General features: G+C 40.2%; 1 protein-coding gene across 1 annotated transcript; it reads right to left on the bottom strand.

Moving 5' to 3' along the window:
• Positions 1-646: 646 nt before the first annotated feature.
• LOC126375184 (kinesin heavy chain-like) lies at positions 647-19,366 on the bottom strand. The gene is made up of 10 exons (XM_050022052.1): positions 19,200-19,366; positions 19,020-19,098; positions 18,757-18,870; positions 18,249-18,433; positions 5,499-5,641; positions 5,122-5,296; positions 3,888-3,988; positions 3,432-3,536; positions 3,131-3,312; positions 647-3,016 (listed from the first exon to the last, which is right to left on the bottom strand). The coding sequence occupies exons 1-10, from the start codon at positions 19,244-19,246 to the stop codon at positions 725-727; spliced, it is 3,423 nt and encodes a 1,140-aa protein (XP_049878009.1). The 5' UTR covers positions 19,247-19,366; the 3' UTR covers positions 647-724.
• Between the last annotated feature and the right edge of the window lie 371 nt (positions 19,367-19,737).

A 19,737-nucleotide genomic window follows, 5' to 3' on the forward strand; every position in this document is an offset into this window, starting at 1 on the left:
TTTTAATATTCTGCGGGTCAAATAGACAAAGTATACTAAGATCGCACACGCAGGCGCGGTGGCAATAAGCAACTGATACGATGAAGGCAGCCAGGAGCTCGCAGGTCTAACTATTTCTAAACACACACAAACTGAGGTCACGAAAACTAGTTGTTGTAGAAAGGATGGTAATGAACTTCAAGATGTTTGATCTCTCCGCGCAAGTGGTTGATGGTCGTCACCTCCACGCCAACATTGCGTTTTTGTCCGTGAAAGTAAATAAACAACGACACCATTGAAGATCATTTTCTAGAGAAACGTAGACGCGTAGTAATCATAACGACAAAAATTAAAAAAATAAACTATTAAATCTAAAATAATTTATATCTATTATAAAGTTGTCTAGAGGATATTCGTAATTAGCATTTTGAAGGCAAGAGTAGGCACTATTTGAGTATGCGTGCTCCACCTTAGACCAAATCGCTGCATTAGACCGAGCTGGATCGCGATCAAACACCTAACCCTTCCTAAAGTCCCTGAATGTATGTAACGTGCGTAAAGTATCTATTTTATAAATCGAGGTCACACTTACTCAAAATAACATTTGTTTACCAACAATCCGGATTATTATAAAATCGTCTTAGCTACGGTCAATAAAATTCCCCGGTTAGCAAAAAGATTACTTTATTAAACAGTTACAACATTGATAGCTTACTATTACATTGCCTTACATAACAGTTGCAAGTTATTTACGACAGATACCAATGGAACTGTCCGTGGTATCGTACTCCGTTCGTATCATTTCTCTTCTTAACTGCACCAGATGATGCAAATACTCTTTTGGTGTCCTAGTTTTTGTTACAGGTTTAACAAACACCCTATTATTATCATGATAATTAGCTAAATATTTCTCATATTTATTAACAGATGTATCGAGACTTTTACATGAATCTAGTATATTTCTTTCAAGTATGTCAAATCTGTTGCTAGGATTCTGTACACTCTTGAACTTGTCCTCAAAAAACTGCCTGCGCTGTCTAAATTTATACTGAGCACTTTCGTTTTCCGTACTGTCGCTGGAGCTCAAGCGATAATCGTTTGTTAGTGACGAGAACTGTGTGTTGTAATCTAGGCCCAAGAAATCTCTGTAAATTTTAGTTTTAGCAGCTTTATATTTCGGATTATTCCTGTAGACAGGAGTATATCCCCTGCCCACTGGTTTATTGCTGAGATTTTCATTTCTGTTGTATCTCTTCCAAATAAACGAATCAGTTTCAACTTTACTTGTATCCGTTGAATCTGAACATGTTTCCGAGTCTTTATTGCCGTTACTCGTTTCACATTCTTTATGTGAATGCGATGCTTCAGAAATCAAATTGACTTTGTTACCATCATCATCATCTGTTGGTTCCAAGCTTGTTTGTGAGGCTACAGATATCACTGGGGCGACGTCATCGTCAACAAATTTGACAATTCTCTTCGAATCGTCCCTTTCTCTAGGCGGTGAAAGTATAATGTTATAAGGATACATATTTTCATTACGTCCCAATATCATATCCTTCATTTCTTCTTGATTTATAGTTCTGGCTGAAGCAACGGCCACACGTGGTAACGAACACTCCTCTAAGCATTCTTCAGGGAATTCTTTATTATTTGAGTCGGGTGATTGATAAATAAGTGTGTCTTGCATTAAATTGCCTTCTTGACTTTGTGGTTCACGTACCAGCATGTGATCAGACTCACTTTCTTCATGAACACTTGTATCGACATTATTATGGTTTGTTAATAAATCCGGTGTCGTTGATACTGTAGCTGGCTTTATAAATAGATTTCTGTCTTCTAGATTATCATCTGAACTATGTCGATCTAAATTATCATCAGAACTCTGTGATTCTGAATCTACTTGGTATTGTTGCGAAATATTAATACTTATTACTGGTTGTTGCGCAGAACATTCTTCAGGGCAACATATATGATGTTCGTTGTTTAATACTCTTTTTGAAAATGCCGCGCGTTTTTTTCTCCGTGGAGGAGGCATGGGTGTTTGTGAACACCGATCACATTTTGCAACAACGTCTGTCATCATAAATGAATTTCTATGAACTACTTGTTTAGTTTCAGTTAAAGTACCTCTGTCTCGAAAATCTAATGATCCACTTTTGGGCCCAACAGCTATTTCTTTACAACGTGGTGTCACGGGTATAGTTTCGGTACTCACGTCTCGTTGAACTGTATAGGAACGTTCTTTTCTAAAAATATACGATTCTAAATCCGTTTGCACGTCAATTCCTTGATCTCTAACTCTTGTGACTGTTCTTCGCGTCTGTGTATGTGCTGGTATACCTATTCGTCTCTTATGCCTCATTGCTCTTTGGCTTATTTCCATCAATCTTTGTCGAGCATTTGTACATATTCTTAGTTCACTCAAAGGTTCTACAATTTTTTTATCTACCATTGTCTCCATTTTAGAAACTGCAGCTTCTTCCTTTTTCTTTAATTTAGAATATAATCTTTCAGTTACAGATGCAACAATTTCTGCTCTTTGATTATCATACATGATAGGTACTTGAGGTTGTTTGGGTTTATCTGTTTCTTGAGTTTCTCTCATATCATCTCGACTTTGGCTCTGTGAATGCTCTGCAATATTCTGAGCAAACACGTGAAGTGACTTATCTATTGGCAATGTTTCTTGGGACTTGTACTGTCTTCTTTTATGTCTCAATGGTGCTATTATTCCTAGGTCACTGCCGCTTCTTGTTCGTTCCAAGCCTGGTGTGAGTAATTTATCCACTTCCTTACTAATCTCATCCTTAATGTTAAGATTTTTGTCCATTGTATTGATAACGTCTGAGCTTCCGCTAGCTACAGACGATGCTGTTGACTCAGAATTCTGAGCGTCAGCTTTTGGTTGGAACATATTGAGTATGTTACCTATTGTTGCTTCTTTACTTGTAGTTTCACTTAGCTGAACTTTAATGGCATTAGAATGTAGTGTCCAGTGGTTATCGCCATAAGCTATCTTCCCGGTCTGAAGATTCTGTAAAATGCAAAAAACTTTTGATAGAAACTGCCATCTACACAAACAAAAATGGCTCATGGTCTCGATTAAAGAAAAAAATAAAGAAAAATGTGTATTTAATGAGATGCTTACATATAAAATGTGGTGTCTTTCGAGCTCAGCTAATAGTTGGTTGAGCTGCGCTTGTAAAGCAGCTTTAGAAGCTGTGCTGGGGCCAGTAGCAAGGAGCCGAGGTGTGCGAAGCTGACGAGCTCTCTCTGCCCAACGAAGAGTGGATGCTGACTCCCCATAGCAGGCCACACTTGGTGATACAGCTTGAATAAAATGTGATGTGAACAAATGTGCCAGATGACAGTTTTAGCAAACGCTACTGACTAGAAATCCTGTGCAATGATTCTAAAAGCTTAGAAACAAATATAGAAGTTAATCTCACTAGCTATGATGAATGTGGTGGCACCTCCAGTAAAGCAGTCCTTAAGAAGCCACGTCAAGGCTGAATCTCGATATGGCACGAATCTTCCCCGACTACCACCACTCACTAGAAACACATATGAACACATTTTTAAACACACAGGATCTGATAGTCAAAGGCAAAGTATTTATTGCACACCATATGGTAAACAGTTGTTACAAATATTATTATAGTACCACATAAGGACCCGGGAGGGTATAGCAAAAACAAGAAAAAATAATAAGCCAGAAAAAAAAGATAATAATAGAAGTAATAAGTACTTAACATAAAACAAAATTATTCAAAAAATATGTATGAACGTAGTCATTTTGCATCGATATGTCTTCGCACAGAGAACAGATTCGGTGCTATGAGGGTCTCAATTCGACCCTCAACATTGGATACAAAAGTAAAAATGATAACAGTAAAGATGCTAACCAAGGGCTGATATGACGTTGCTAAGCGCCACTAGAGACTTGTTGATGTTAGCGCCTTCTTTCTGTCTTCCACCACCACAGCCTTCCCAACTCGCTTTCTCACTGCAAAACAACATATTGTTAAAATTATAAATGCACTTACCAGACCTATTGAATTTATAACAATATCTAAAAAGGACCGCAGGTTATATTGATGAGAAATTGAACCTGTGATCTGTTGTGGGTTGTACCAGTATAGGCTATTAAAACTATGTATTACATAACTGGAAATCCCTCTCGATTATTTGAAGGACGGCATTATATTACCCACACATCTTAAATTGCGCAATTATTGTCCTAAGGAGCCTTTAACCTACTTACTGAGTAATAACTAATGGTTTGTGTTAAAGCAATAAATAAATAATAAACAGACATTATTTGAATTTTAAAGATTTCTGCCTATTGTCTACTACACTGGACCTAGGTTATTAAAAAAAATACTTTCTCATCATTAATCTTAGTAGGTACTTCAAGCTATAAACGTAAAATAATTCTGATGACGTAAAAATGTACCGAATGGTCGCCGTCCGCCGTCCGTGCTGCTCTTTCTTATACTAGAGAACATAGAACAGTGTGACCAATAACAAGATCAATAAAGTGTAAAATTGCACGTGGTGTAGCCAACTTCAAAAGGATGCTTGATGACGTAGAGTTGCGCCGAGTGACTGCCATCTGACGTCATCCTGCTCGTTCTTCTACTACAAACAGAACGTTGTTAGCAATGTCCTACCTTCCAGCAAGATCAGCAAGGTGTAAAGTTGCGCGTGGTGTAGCCAGCTCCAAAAGGGCGTTTGATCTTGATGACGTAGAGTTACGCCGAGTGGCGGCCATCTGACGTCATCCTGCTCGTTCTTCTACTACAGACGAATGTTGTAGGCAATATCTCACCTTCCAGCAAGATCAGCAAGGTGTAAAGTTGCGCGTGGTGTAGCTAGCTCCAAAAGAATGTCTTGATGACGTAGAGTTGCGCTGAGTGGCGGCCATCTGACGTCACCCTACCCGTTCTTCTACTACAGACAGAACGTTGTAAGCAATATCCCACCTTCCAGCAAGATCAGCAAGGTGTAAAGTTGCGCGTGGTGTAGCTAGCTCCAAAAGAATGTCTTGATGACGTAGAGTTGCGCTGAGTGGCGGCCATCTGACGTCATCCTACCCGTTCTTCTACTACAGACAGAACGTTGTTAGCAATGTCCTACCTTCCAGCAAGATCAGCAAGGTGTAAAGTTGCGCGTGGTGTAGCTAGCTCTAGAAGGGCGTGTGACCTTGATGACGTAGAGTTGCGCCGAGTGGCTGCCGTTTGCCGTCTTCTTGCCCCTTCTTCCACCAGAGATAGAAGAGTGGTGATATCAGTCACCGCTATACGACGGAGATCTAAACAAGTAAGTAAATGACGAGAGGAGAATTTATTTTATTTTAAGGACTTATTGATAAAGATACCCAGCGTTCACACCTGGATATGAATAATTTTGACTATAATCTTAACTTTCTTCCGTCCAATTGATTAGAGTAAGCTGTTGCCCGACAATGTAACGTATTAAGCTATTCATGTCATGTATATTGTTATCACACTCACTCTGCACATACGGCCCGCGCTCAGGATGTTCGCGCACACGCAAGTCCTTGCGCGCGTTGCCGCGCCGGCGCGGTAGCGAGTGGCCCGGTAGCGGCTCCCCGGCCAGCAGGTCGTGCACCCGCTCGTTGTAGATCTCCAGGAAACTGTATGCAACATTATGTTAACTTAACTTAAAAATCGATAAGTAAATGTATGGTACCTGTGTCTATAATTATGATCTTGGTGTCAGAGCTATTATTATGACACTGTTTTCAACATGGCTATAGTATGAGACCTAACGACTTGACGAAACTGTCGCGGACTTTTTGCTTTTTTAACTAACTTCAAAAAAAGAGGAAGTTCTCAATTCGTCTGTATGTATGTATAATATTTTTGCTCTTCTTGTCTTGGGTTCCAGCCTCCTGCTTATACATATATTGAACTTTTATTATATTTTTGCTTTTTTTTACATATTTCCTTTATATAGACACTAAACTCAGCGATCTAGAATAGAACCTATGGAGGGTAGGGGTTATTCTAGACACACAGACACACATCAATAGTGATGTGTTAATGTCTGAAATAAATATATTTGAATTTGAATAAAAAGTTACAAGAGTCGAATGTCCAAACGTTCGCTGGGTAGAAGAGTGGTCTAGGTTTAAGTTTCTATCTTTGGTATATGGAGCAAAACCAGAGGCAAAAACACTTTCTCTTTTTTTATGTTGAAGAGTAAGGACCCTCTCCTTACTCTTGTTTTTATTAATTTACTTGATGACCCCCAAAATGTGTTTCTGGCAATCCGAATTCAAAAGTTAACCATCTTTTTGGCAGTCGTACGTTTTAAAATCGACATTATGGCAAACAAGGGAAGACTAACAGCCCTCTGTCACGCCAATAATTATATTCAAATGAATCACTTTACGTGCAAACCGAAAGTTTCAACTTAACAAATTATACTTCGTGTCGTTTTAGATGCTTTGAATTAGTAGGTATCCCTCGTTTAATTTAAATAAAGGTAATAAGTACATCTAAATATCATCATCATCATCATCATCAGCCGTATGACGCCCACTGCTGGGCATAGGCCTCCCCCAAGGATCTCCACGACGATCGGTCCTGCGCTGCCCGCATCCAGCGGCTTCCCGCGACCTTCACCAGATCGTCGGTCCACCTTGTAGCGGGCCTACCCACTGAGCGTCGTCCGACACGTGGTCGCCACTCCAGAACCTTTCCGCCCCATCGGCCATCGGTTCTCCTCGCTATGTGTCCTGCCCACTGCCACTTCAGCTTTGCAATTCTCCGAGCTATGTCGGTGACTTTAGTTCTCCTGCGGATCTCCTCATTTCTGATTCGATCCAGCAGGGAAATACCGAGCATAGCTCTCTCCATTGCCCGCTGAGCGACACCGAGCCTCCTCACGAGACCCATAGTAAGCGGCCACGTCTCACTGCCGTAGGTCATCACTGGCAACACGCACTGGTCAAAGACTTTCGTCTTGAGACACTGAGGTATTCTGGACGAGAAGATATTCCGCAGCTTCCCGAACGCTGCCCATCCGAGTTGGATCCGACGAGAGATCTCTTTCTCGAAGTTGGACTTACCTAACTGGATTATTTGTCCTAGGTAAATGTACTGGTCTACAACTTCGAGTGTAACGTTCCCAACCTGAACTGGAGTGGGTGCGACATGGTCGTTGGACATAATTTTTGTCTTTGCCATGTTCATGCTAAGACCCACTCGTTGGGATGCGTTACTGAGATGCTCGAGCATGGTGTTCAGGTCTTCCAGGGTCTCAGCCATTAGGACTATATCATCGGCAAATCGAAGGTGCGTCAGGTACTCGCCGTTGATGTTGATGCCAAATCCTTTCCAGTCCAGAAGCTTAAAAATATCCTCCAGTGCAGCAGTGAACAGTTTCGGAGAGATGACATCTCCCTGTCTCACTCCTCGCTGCAGTTGGATCGGATTAGAGCTCTGGTTCTGTACTCGAACTGACATAGTGGCATTTTGGTAGAGGTCCCTTAGCACTTCGATGTACCTATGGTCCACTTGGCACCTCTGAAGAGACTGCAACACAGCCCAGGTCTCGATCGAATCAAAGGCTTTCTCATAGTCCACAAACGCCAAGCAAAGTGGCAAATTATACTCTTCGGTCTTCTGTATAACCTGCCGCAGCGTATGGATGTGGTCTATGGTGCTAAAGCCTTTTCGGAAACCGGCTTGTTCGGGAGGCTGGAAGTCGTCAAACCTGCAAGCGAGACGATTCGTAATGACCCTCGAAAACAACTTGTAGACATGGCTCAGAAGCGAGATAGGTCTGTAGTTCTTCAGTAGGGCTTTATCCCCTTTCTTGAAGAACAAGATCACCTCGCTTCCGCTCCATGCCCTCGGCGTTTTGCCCTGAAATATGACGGAATTGAAGAGCCTCTGGAGGACTTTAAGTATTGGCGTTCCGCCCGCTCTCAGAAGTTCTGCTGTGATTCCGTCATCTCCTGCCGCTTTGTTGTTTTTGAGTTGTTTGAGGGCCATCCTAATCTCGTACAGGCTGACGTCCGGGATATCTTCAGTGTAGTGTCGGGTAAGCTTGGCTCGAGGGTCTCGAGCCATGCTTTCGCCTGATGTTTTCGTGGAATATAGCTGTCTATAGAAACTCTCAATCTCTCTCAGGATTTCGGGAGTCGACGAAATGATTCTGCCGTCCTCAGTTTTCAGTCTCGCTAGTTGACTTTGCCCAATAGACAGATCTTTTGCGAACACCTTGGAGCCCTTGTTCCGCTCTATAGCCTCTTTAATACGTTTAGTATTAAATTGGCGAAGGTCGCTCGTCAAAGACTTCGAGATCTGTCTATTAAGTTGTCTATAACGTACGACATCCGCTGAGTCCTGCAGCCTCATTTCGTGTCTCTTATCCATGAGTTCGAGTGTGTGTGCGGAGAGTTTCTGCGTTTTGGTACGGCGGGTTCTAAAGTGTTTAGAACCTACCGTACGGACAGCATCCACCATCAGGTCGTTTATATCGTCCACGTCTGCGCAGTTCTCAAGGTACTCGAAGCGGTTTTGAAGCTCGAGCTGAAAGCGCTCGGGGTTTTGGATCTGGGCTGGCGCCGGTCGGAGCGTGGATTTTATCAGTCGCGATCTTTCTAGCTTGATATTGATATTCAATGTGCCTCTTACCATGCGGTGATCGCTTCCCGTCTTAACGGCATTGATCACAGAGACATCATTGAATATGTGCTTTTTCGTCGACATGATAAAATCGATCTCATTTTTATACCTGCCATTGGGACTTATCCAGGTCCATTTGCGGGTCGCGGGCTTCCTGAAGAAGGAGTTCATCATATAGAGGTTCTCCTTCTCCATAAAGTCCGCAAGCATCCCGCCTCTGGTGTTCCGGACCCCAAATCCAAATTGCCCCACTCTCAGCTCGTTACCGCAACGTTTCCCCAACTGTGCATTAAAGTCCCCCATCACAATCGTGTAGTGGCTTTTATGGCTATGCATGGCTTTAGAAATTTCCTCATACATAGTCTCCACTTCGTCATCATGGTGTCCCGAGGTCGGAGCGTATACCTGGATGACAGTCAGCGAATATCGCGATGATATTCTGAGTACCAGGTACGCTACCCTGCTCGAAACACTACCGATGGTCAACACGTTGTTGACTAGGGACTTGTGGACGATAAACCCGACACCACCCATGGACAGTTGTTCGCCCTCCCGGAAGTACAGCAAGTTACCGGAGCCCAGAGTTATCGTGTCCTCGCCCTTTCTTCGGACTTCAGACAACCCGATGACATCCCAGTGTAACCTGCTGATAGATTCTTCCAACTCGGTAAGCTTCTCGTCGGTCCTCAGTGTGCACGTGTTGTATGTTGCCAGGTACAGTCGTCGTTGGTGGTAGCCGAATCCAGCCCGGAGATTCTTCGCACCCCCTGCCCCGCCGTTACCGTAGCCGCTACCGTAGCCACGGACAACGGGGCTGCCGGGGACTGGGGGCCGTTTTTTATGTGTTGAGGTCATATTGGGGGGGGTTTGGACCATAAGCCCACCGCGCTGGTCCAGTGCGTGTTGGTGGGTCGCCAGAGCCTCTTTCGTTGAATAGCAGGATGTACCGCGTGCAGGCGAGGTTGGCTTGGGCTCCGAAAGGTGTCGTTTGGAGCCCCTTACATCCCACATCCCACATCTAAATATATACTTAAGTAATTGGAAGAAATGGAAGTTCACGGAACACCAAAATAGCCATCATCATCAATTTAAGAGCCACGCTCTTGTCGGTGCAGCATTTTCCATGCTACTTTTTTAGGGAAAAATAGGGCAGTGGTTTCCCTCTTGCCAAAATACCCAATGAGCAAAACTGCGCGCGCTGTCAGCATTTCCTCTTTAAAGCCAGAAAAGAGGAGTGGGTAATTGATTTGACTATAAGTTACTTACGAGAATTATTATTTATCTATTCAATTCAAAATCAAATACTTATATCTTTATCAGTACGTAACATAGTTACACTTCGAATCGTCATTTTTTACTTAAATAACGTCTTATTCGCCGTCGAACGTTACGTCGTTACGTTTATCTTAATTAGAATTCATAAAATAAGTTACTTAAATAGAAAAAAGAAAATGTGTTTCGTTAGTTTTGGATCTGTCTTTATTTACTAATCAGAATTTCATAATTTATTTTGAACCTAGTGCTCGACCCAAGGAGTCTTTAACTCCTACAAGCGGGATATGAACAACTTCGGTATTCAGACCGATGGTTGGGAGAAGCGCGCTGAAATGACACCTGAATGACGTCACGATACTAAAGTCTGGGCTTCAAGACATGACGATGACTGGCTGGAGAATTTGTACCAAAAGTCTTCGTCGTGCTTTGCCACCTGATGAGTCACGTTTAGTATGCTGTCGATGTGGCAAAAAATGCCGCGCGTCTATAGAGCCGATGACTATAGAGTCATCAGCGGCGTTGCGGAAACCCGTAGACTCACAAGTGCTGCAACAGTCATCTACTACAGATGCTGTGACCAATGATAATGATGACACTTCTGCCTACTACTTACTTCGGGGATACAGTATAGGATATGTTATGTTATTGTAATTTTCTATTTGCGAAAATATGACCTTAATTTCAAAGGTAGTTTAGCCAGTGATATTATACTGAAAGAAAGCTTGGAAAGATGATTATATTATAATGCTCCACAATTTTCCTAAAGGTACCTAATGCAGATATTAGCTGCCATAAAAAGTGCAATATGACAACCTGTGTTATTACCTGTGATTTATGGCTGACTCTACTCCAAGTAGACATTACAAACACAAATCTACTCTGGGTAAAATCCAAAGTCAAAATATTTATTGTACCATATAGTAAACAGTTGTTATAAAAAACATATAGTGCCACATAAATTGACCCGGGAAGTTATAGCAAAAAAGAAAAAATAAGATAAAAATCTAAATTAACCCATAAACCAAGAAATACAAAAACAAATAAAATAGTACTAGGTAACATGAAACATATAATCAAAAAAGAAACAAAATACATGCGACCACCTCTGTTTTCTATGTGCCTATGTAGAAAATATGTATATATATATATATTGACAAATACAGAGTTTTAGTGACTTCGTAACGAATACTGAGGGGGATGATTCAGACCATGATTCTGAGTTAATAAATACCCTGTCGGAAAATTCATGGAAATTTTATGAAACTCATAATCATGGCCTGAATCATCCCCCTGAGTATTCGTTACGATGTCACTAATATAAGATCTACTAAGTGAAGGAATAAACCGATTTTGTATTTACCGAAAGGGGTTTGAAAAGCGCCACTGTAAGTGAGGTATTAGTGGAATACACCCTAAAACACTTTGCTAGGGTTGTCACTGTCTACTCCTCATCACTCTTTGAATTGAACTACAATTCAGAATACCACAAAATATTCCACGTACCATTCCTTAGGTACATGCAATTCGTTAGCATGTCAGACTTAAGTACTCTTTCATGGGCCAGACATTCGCTTCAAAAGTTAACCCGCAGTGTTTTTCGATTCCGGTCCAATTTGTTTGTTGATTGCAAAGAAGGCTATTAAGTACCTATGTGCCGTGTCTGAGTGTCGGCAGTCTCAGGTTGATGGGAGCAATAAAACTAGAACAGCTAAGCAAAACTTTTTTTTATGTTTACGACCAATTTTCGCGCCTTAAAATTTACTGATGTAAATTTTCGACCGGGTACTTAACCTGTGCCACGCCGTCGGGCAATACCCACCACCGCCTCTTCATTATTTATGATTATTAGGTACTATTTACAATTGGGTAGTCTCCTAGGTCAAAGATAAATTATGAAATTCTGATTACTTACTAAATAAAGACAGATCAGAAAGTTGACAAAAAACGTTTTCTTTCTTCTACTTTAACTTATTTACGAATTTTAATAAAGAAAAATGTAATAATAAGTTCGACATTGACACGTTTCTCTATGACGTCACAGGGTAGTTTTTAGACACAAATTCCCTAGTAATTTCGTGTTTTGACGTTTAGTAAAAAGTAACTGATTTGACTTGTTGGAAACTAGCGTCTGACTCCATTGGGTGAAGAACCCAACCACAATACGAAGCTCTTGCTCTATATCGAATGGCCTACTCAGGCACATAGCTCAAATCATCAAAAATGACGTAGAATCATTGTAACACAACATAACATAGTAACGCGCCTATATCCCCGAAGGGTTAGGCAGAGGTGTAGGTATAATATACGTATGCACCCACTCTTCGCCAGCTATTTTTAAGTCCCATGTAATAAGGGGCCAGTTTATTGCCATTAACCTGACAACATTCCTGGAAACCATGCTACGTAATATCAAGTATGTGCAATCCAAACATGAATTCAAAGTCATAAAGTCCAATTCACAGCCTCCGTGGTCTAGTGGTTAGAGCGTTAGGCTCACGATCTGGAGTTCCGGGTTCGATTCCCGATGGGGACATTGTCGAAATCACTTTGCGAGACTGTCCTGTGTTTGGTAAGGACTTTCCAGGCTTGAATCACCTGATTGTCCGAATAAGTAAGATGATTCCGTAATTCGGAGGGCACGTTAAGCCGTTGGTCCCGGCTATTAGCCGTAAAAAAAACACCTCCACCAACCCGCATTGAAGCAGGTTGATTAAGCGGAGGCCTGTGCCCAGCAGTGGGACGTATATAGGCTGTTCATATGTATGTTATGTAAAGTAGTTTACAGCCCGAACCAGGATTCGAACCCTCACGGATTCACTAAGATGTAAGTCACACGTTCTCCAAACAGAGCTATCACTCATTATAAATAGATAAAATAAAAAACTGTATAATGCTAGAGTCAAGAACCTTCTTCCACCTTGGGCGTATCGTAACTGTCTTCAAGTCAGACCCAATACCATTAGCATCATCCCGTTTTTTCACGCTTACCTAACCTGAAGATTTGACAGGACTGGCTGTCTGACCTTCCAACCCGCGAAGGGAAAACCAGCCCAATACAGGTTAGGCACATACTTACCTCTGAAAATGCATTTCTCGGGAATGTGGGTTTCCTTGCGATGTTTTCCTTCAGCGCTGAGCACGTGATAATCATTTAAGATCCAAATATGAATTCGAAAGCAAATTCGACAATCATTGGTTTAGCCAATCATTGTTTTGGCCTGTGCTGGATTCGGACCTCAAAGTGAGAGGCTTAGACAATTTTAATAACTAAATACTATTGAGATATTGTTTCGAGCTTATGTTGAGACATTGATGTACAATAATATGTTACTATAGTGTTTGAGGTGTATGAAACAACGTACGAATATCACCTGGCACCTGTCGCCTCTAAGTTGTCGCGTGTCATAGTAAAGTTTGTGGGAAACCCTGCAGGCACCAAATGACATGATCGTACAATAAAAACAAGAATAAAGACAGGTACATAAACCTGTAATGAACACAGTAGTCGGTCTAACAATCAATAAAACATCTTACGGTCACTTCATACAAAACACAAAAAAAAAAAAAAATAAACAAATAAATAAATAAACACCTCATTTTACACAGACAATACACATTGACGTTATCGTACACGCCCATCTGTGGGTGTGATGTCTGCCCTACGATTGAAGAATAAAGTGACTAAAGTAAGCGGGGGGATGAGGTAAACCTAGCTCAGCCGCTGGTGGGGAACGGAGAGTTGCCGTTCTATACGTTTATTCCTTAATCTATGGGTATAGGTAGATATTTAAGTACTTGCTTGACTCTTTGCTTTCCATAATTCTTAGAATACAGTTAGCGGAAAAGACATTTGCAAATACAAATATTAAATTGAGTGCGAAGGTTATGCAGCAGATACACTTACTATCTCCGCTACTCGTCGTGAACTGTAGAATTAGTTAAATGAAGAATAGATAGATTATTAGAAGATAGTTAGATTAGTTGAATGATTAGTTGAATGTGTTAGCTGTTTTTTATCCAATTCCCGTTAATATTAGTAAAATAGTCTATAATACAGTTTTTGGCGGGAACGGGACGCTTGCTTTCTTCATTAAATAATTAATATGAAGTCTTGTTTTGTGGTTAATGATCGCATTAAGTTAGTCGGAAAACATTCGCGATAGTGTTATTATATCGGAATATTCAATAAACAAAGTGTACCTATCTATTTTCGCATCGTGCCAACACGCCGCTTCATAACTCGAAAGTTTATGCGGACTTTTGAGTTAATTCGTTTGGGGTTCGGAGTAGGAGTCTGCTACGAAGGTGGGGGCTTAGGTTTCATCAATTTCATCATCATCAGGTTTTAGGTATAAATGATGACACTTGTTATTACACACAGGCATAACACATCTTCCACCATTATTTTGATTAAAATAAAGAGAAGCAATATAAGTAGCAACATAAATAAATAAAAAGAGTTTATTTCGGACATGTTCCATAGTGGTTAGTAACAAGCAATAAACAACTTAATCTAGTGTTAGTAATAGAACGATAAAAATAAAATAACATTTACACACGACACGGCTCGACAATTATAAACAACAAGAAAACGTACACATAACGTACGTATAATTCAGTATCATAACTGATCCAAATTTCGACCAACAATTATTTTTGGTATATACCTCTTCCATTATATTTTTGAATAATTATGTACCTGTGCAATTAGAAAATAGGTAAATATCGCGTTAAATCTTTACAACGCCATCTACACCTTCTTTGGGGAACATAGCCTGAAAAGTCTCTCATTATTGTCAACAACAAATATGAATTATTGTTATATCTATACAGTGTAGGTACACTGTTTAGATATCTCTAAAAGCGATGCTCAGTACGAGTAGGCACTCGTATAACAATATTATTAGCTTTAATTGGATTACTATCTGACGTTGAATTAACTTTAAAACCACGCACTTAAAATACCTAAAACAAATCAAGAACGCGGGAAAAAGTATACATTTTCTTTCTATTTTTTTTATTAGGTATAATCATGTTTTTTTAAATACGGCACAGATTTAAAAAAAAAGATACACTTATTTGTATTACTCACCTATACGTTTACGCTCCAAAATTAAACGCTTTTATTTTTTTAATGTGGGCACTGGCATGGAGTGTCTAATGTATTAGGTAAAAGCCTGCACTAGTATGCTGTATGGAGTAATAAAATATAAAAATATTTGTGTGCACAAAGTCGCGTGTGCGCGAGGGCGGGCGGCGCCCAGCACGAGGTGAGTACATCTGTCGTGGGAAACCTTACTAGCGCCTGACACCTCACTTCGATTGTTGAGGTTGCATAGACTTGTGTAGATACCTACTATACTACTTATAGGTAGACTTTTCTTAAGTACTTACTTACTATATTTGATATATAAATTCTGAACTGTGAAATATTTCTGTAATAAGTTACATGTTTTGAATCTGTTGCAAAGTACAAAAATAATAACATAAAACAAACCTAATACAAAAGTAAAATTATGTAAAGTCATTACTGCCCTGTGGTTTACCGGCTTGCTTCTTTAACGCGGAGCACCGGTTCAGACCCTGATAAGTACCGGACTAGCAAAAATGAGTTACCAATTAATTTATCCTAAGTGCAGTTTTCACTAACACAGTTGGCTCGACCATTATAGACGGCGATACGGCTCACCACTATCACGTTGGTCTAACAGAAAGCTCGGTGAGGCTTGGGTATTTAGTTCGTCTAGTGTTGGGTGTACATCTGTCTACCCCAATTGGGATATAGTTGTTATGTTATTTATTACATAAGGGTTATTCAAATTTAAAAATATCTTTATTCAGTTGGTAACATTGTTACACTTTGAATCGTCAATTTTTAAATAACGAACGTCTCATCCGCCTTAAACTACTGCAGCTTCTCACAACCTGTATAGCCGGGGAAAAGAAGCTGCAAATGGCTATAAATGGTTCAAAGTCGTAAGGCCGAATATACCAAAAAGTCACGCCCATAATGTCTACTGGAATCTGGATAGATAAAGACGTACGAGGAAAGAAAAAGTATATCAAAAAGTTATATTTATATGTAAACTGATGTCGCATTACGATGCCATACATCATCTAGCATCATAGTTACCACACGTTCATTAATCCACTTGCAAATAACTAAAGGTACAGTCATGAGCAATATAATGTACCCACTTTAGGACTCTGTCGCACTAACATATTTGACATTTAGTGAGACTTACAGTTCAATTTGTCAAAAAAGTTAATGTGACATGGTACCAAAGTGTATACATATTAATGCTCGTGACCGTACAGCTAAGTTTATGTACCCAAGACGTTGCAGACGTAATTTATGTTCCAACTTATCTCTAAGACGCTATAAACTCTAACGTCCCTTTCCGCACACATACCTACACGCGTCTACATACTTGTATACACTAGATATTAACAGAGATAAAGCGTAATCGAACAGGTGTAACAGAGATCGCGTGCCACAACGCCCTTGGCGAAGAAATGCCATTCAAACTTAATCGCGCCAAGTTACACAACAACAATAAACAATATCAACCAAGTGTTGATAAAACTTCACAAGACGATAAAACTGTGGCTGATGGAAACTTGTGGTCATTATTTAGATATAATAGATTCTTTTGTTTATAAGTATATAAGTATAACCTACCCTGCATATTTGAAGTGACAACACTGTGTGAAAATCAGAGACTTTCCAGGTTACGTTCCCCAAAAGATAAACATAGATGGCGCTGTACAGAATTGCTTACGTTTAACCTTCTAATTTCATAGATAACAGACATACGCGTCTTGATTTTAGGTATAAATAATGACCTTTGTTATTACACCCAGGCACAACACATCTTCCACCAATATTATTCTTATTAAAATAAAGAGAAGCAATATAGGTAACAATGTAATTTTATACATAATGTGATCCAGTTTCGACCATTCTCCTTTCAGGATTCTGGGTTTATGGGAAGAAGGTTTTGATTCCTAAAAAGGCTATCTTGTATTGATTTAGAAGATTGATTTGTTTTACAGCTTCAAAGGACCACAGACATAACTATTGTTTAGATATTAAAATCGTTTTTTTCCATCTGATATGTTGTCAGGTGTGCTAAATATTACAGGTACTGCTGCGGGGACAACTTGAATATCTTCCTGCCGCCCAGGTTTCCAGACACAATAGTTTGGATTTTAATAGGACTTTAGGCCTTAAGAACCTAGAGCTTGGTGGCACATTCTCTATGAACAGGATGCTCTACCCTTAGCGAAATGATGGCGAAACTCATTTCATTGTGTCAAAAATAAAACATCGCGTGCCACAAAACCTATCTATAGCTCCTTCACACGGAATGCATAAGACAATGAAACGAAACACTTTATTCCAACTTGCCAAATTTCAATTTACGCTAAAATTGAACGTTCAATTTCAGAAAATCGATGGGTATCTAAATTAAAAACAATGGTAGGTACATTCCATTGTATACAAGAGAAGAAATATACAAAATGTCTAGTTGATGATTAATGGATGCTAGTCGCATCCTGAAATAAATAATAATAAATAGCTTACTTATAACTAATAATAATAATAGCTAGCTCATAACTTGACGATCTTGTGACGTAGCGAGTAGGCGCCGCTACTTCGAAAGCGCACCCCTGATGCCAGTCAGCAGCGGTATCAGTACTGGTTGAAGGCCGAGGAAATGGATTCTGGTAAAGCTTTAGCTAGAACATCACGGATTGAGAAATTGGTCGGTGTACTGCGGAACGAAAGGCGATTGGGGCAACCACCGTTCTACACGCCCTATCTATGGAGTAATGGCGATTACTCCACCGACAAGAGCGCAGCTCTTAAATAAAGAGAGAAATAGAGACGAGAGAAGACTTATTACCTAACTACTAAACGAATGACACATATCGCTTGTGTAGGCTTCAGTAATTAGCTTCGCATGCAATTCTCGTCTAATGCAAGCACAACATGGTTTTACGTGAGTCTCAATCCTATTATCAGATATACACACAAGCTCACGCCCGCAATCCCTACCATAGTGGACAGAGACACAAGTAATCAGAAAACTTGCAGCCACTTTTAATACGAAGCTCTAAAATGGATTACCTATACAGTGTGCAGTGTGTGTGTGTGTGTGTGTGTACCTACGGAAGTTATGGCAATAGGTCGTCACATATTTTCTCTTTAAATCCCTTTCCAAAACATACCTACTCTATATCGCAACAGAATACATAGTCGCCCCGTCTCTCTATTTGCTTTTTTTCTGTCTCTTTTCTTTTGCCAAGGTGGTTACTGCTTACCTAATAGTGACATCAAGAACGTCCTCAGCAAACGCGCGACATAGTCGTGGGATCAGGCCTGGCTGGTCCGCCGTGCCCATCATGGTGTGAGTCTTGCCAGTAGCGCTCTGCCCGTAAGCCAGGACACAGGCGGAGGAACCCCGAGACACGCTCGCCATTACCTCACGACCAACGGACTCGAATACCTGTCAAATGAATAGTACGATCTTGTATTGTGTTCCCGGTTCGCTCTCTAAATCATTGAATTCGACTTAAGTTTGAATTCATGTTTGGATCATGTGGTTTCCAGGAGTTGTGCCCGGTTAATGGTAATAGGCTCGTCCCCTATTACATAGGACTTCAACATAGCTGGCCAGGAGTGGGTATAATACCAATGCCTACCCCTTCGGGAATACAAGCGTAATGCTATTTTTGAAACGCTCTCGGTACGGCCTTTGTGTGACGGGATATGTTCGGGTCATTTTAACTCCTGAGCATATTTATTTATTGAACTTTAGCTGGGATTTACCTTCTTCTGTGAAGCGTACGCAGGATCTGTGGTACAACATGAGCTGTCAAACGTGTAGTCAGCGGTATAGCGGCGCACACGCTCGCGACTGTCACCGGCGCCTGACACGTTTACCTGGGCAAAACCACACATCAACGTAGCATAGTATCTAAGTATTATTATATTTTACGCAGGCAAATGGGCTAGTAAATAGTTCCCGACCTCGGAAAGGACTCTACTCAACAAAATACTTTTTAATAATAAGGCATTGTAAATGAACTTACCTTAATATTCGTTATCGTAACTGTGTGGCCATCGACAACACTAACGACTGACACTCGATCCTTTTCCGATTTTAGTTCTCTGAAATAAATACAGTAAATAAATTAGTAAGTACCTACCTAATTCGTGTAAAACAGTCAATCAAATAATAATAAAATACGTGTATAAAATAATTTACTTACCGGTCAGTAAATGGCCGTACCCTTATCGCTAACTTTACGTTAGACATTTTGTAAAGTTACAAATCAGATTAACTGTTCTAAATTAAAATATTAAAACTAAATTTTTCCTTAATAATGAAGACTATATTGCTCTAATGCTAAGCGAGAGTCTAATGCACTCGACTTGCATTTTGGTCAACCAAAGTTATTTTGGGAAGACGCTCACTTCCTGCACACAAGAAAAGTTTGGGAATAAAAATAACTGCGCTAGAACACGTTAAGTAGACCAAATAAAAGTAATTAAAGTGGGACCGATGTTTGAAGTTTTAGTAACAGAAAGGCCTTAAATCATATCATTTCACAAGCTAGTTTTTCTTTATAAACTTTTATAAGTTTCGCGCAAGAGACAAGTAGGTATTAGCAGACGTCAGACGAAACAAAAGATAACAATGAAAATCTAAAAATGGCTAAATATTTTTTTCTTTGTAAAATTACTAAAAAATAATGCAAACGGTAAAAGATTTTTTGTACAATTTATGAATGGGCTGTATACAATTAT

Source organism: Pectinophora gossypiella, chromosome 18 (assembly GCF_024362695.1).
Source record: "Pectinophora gossypiella chromosome 18, ilPecGoss1.1, whole genome shotgun sequence".
Lineage (NCBI taxonomy): Eukaryota > Metazoa > Arthropoda > Insecta > Lepidoptera > Gelechiidae > Pectinophora > Pectinophora gossypiella.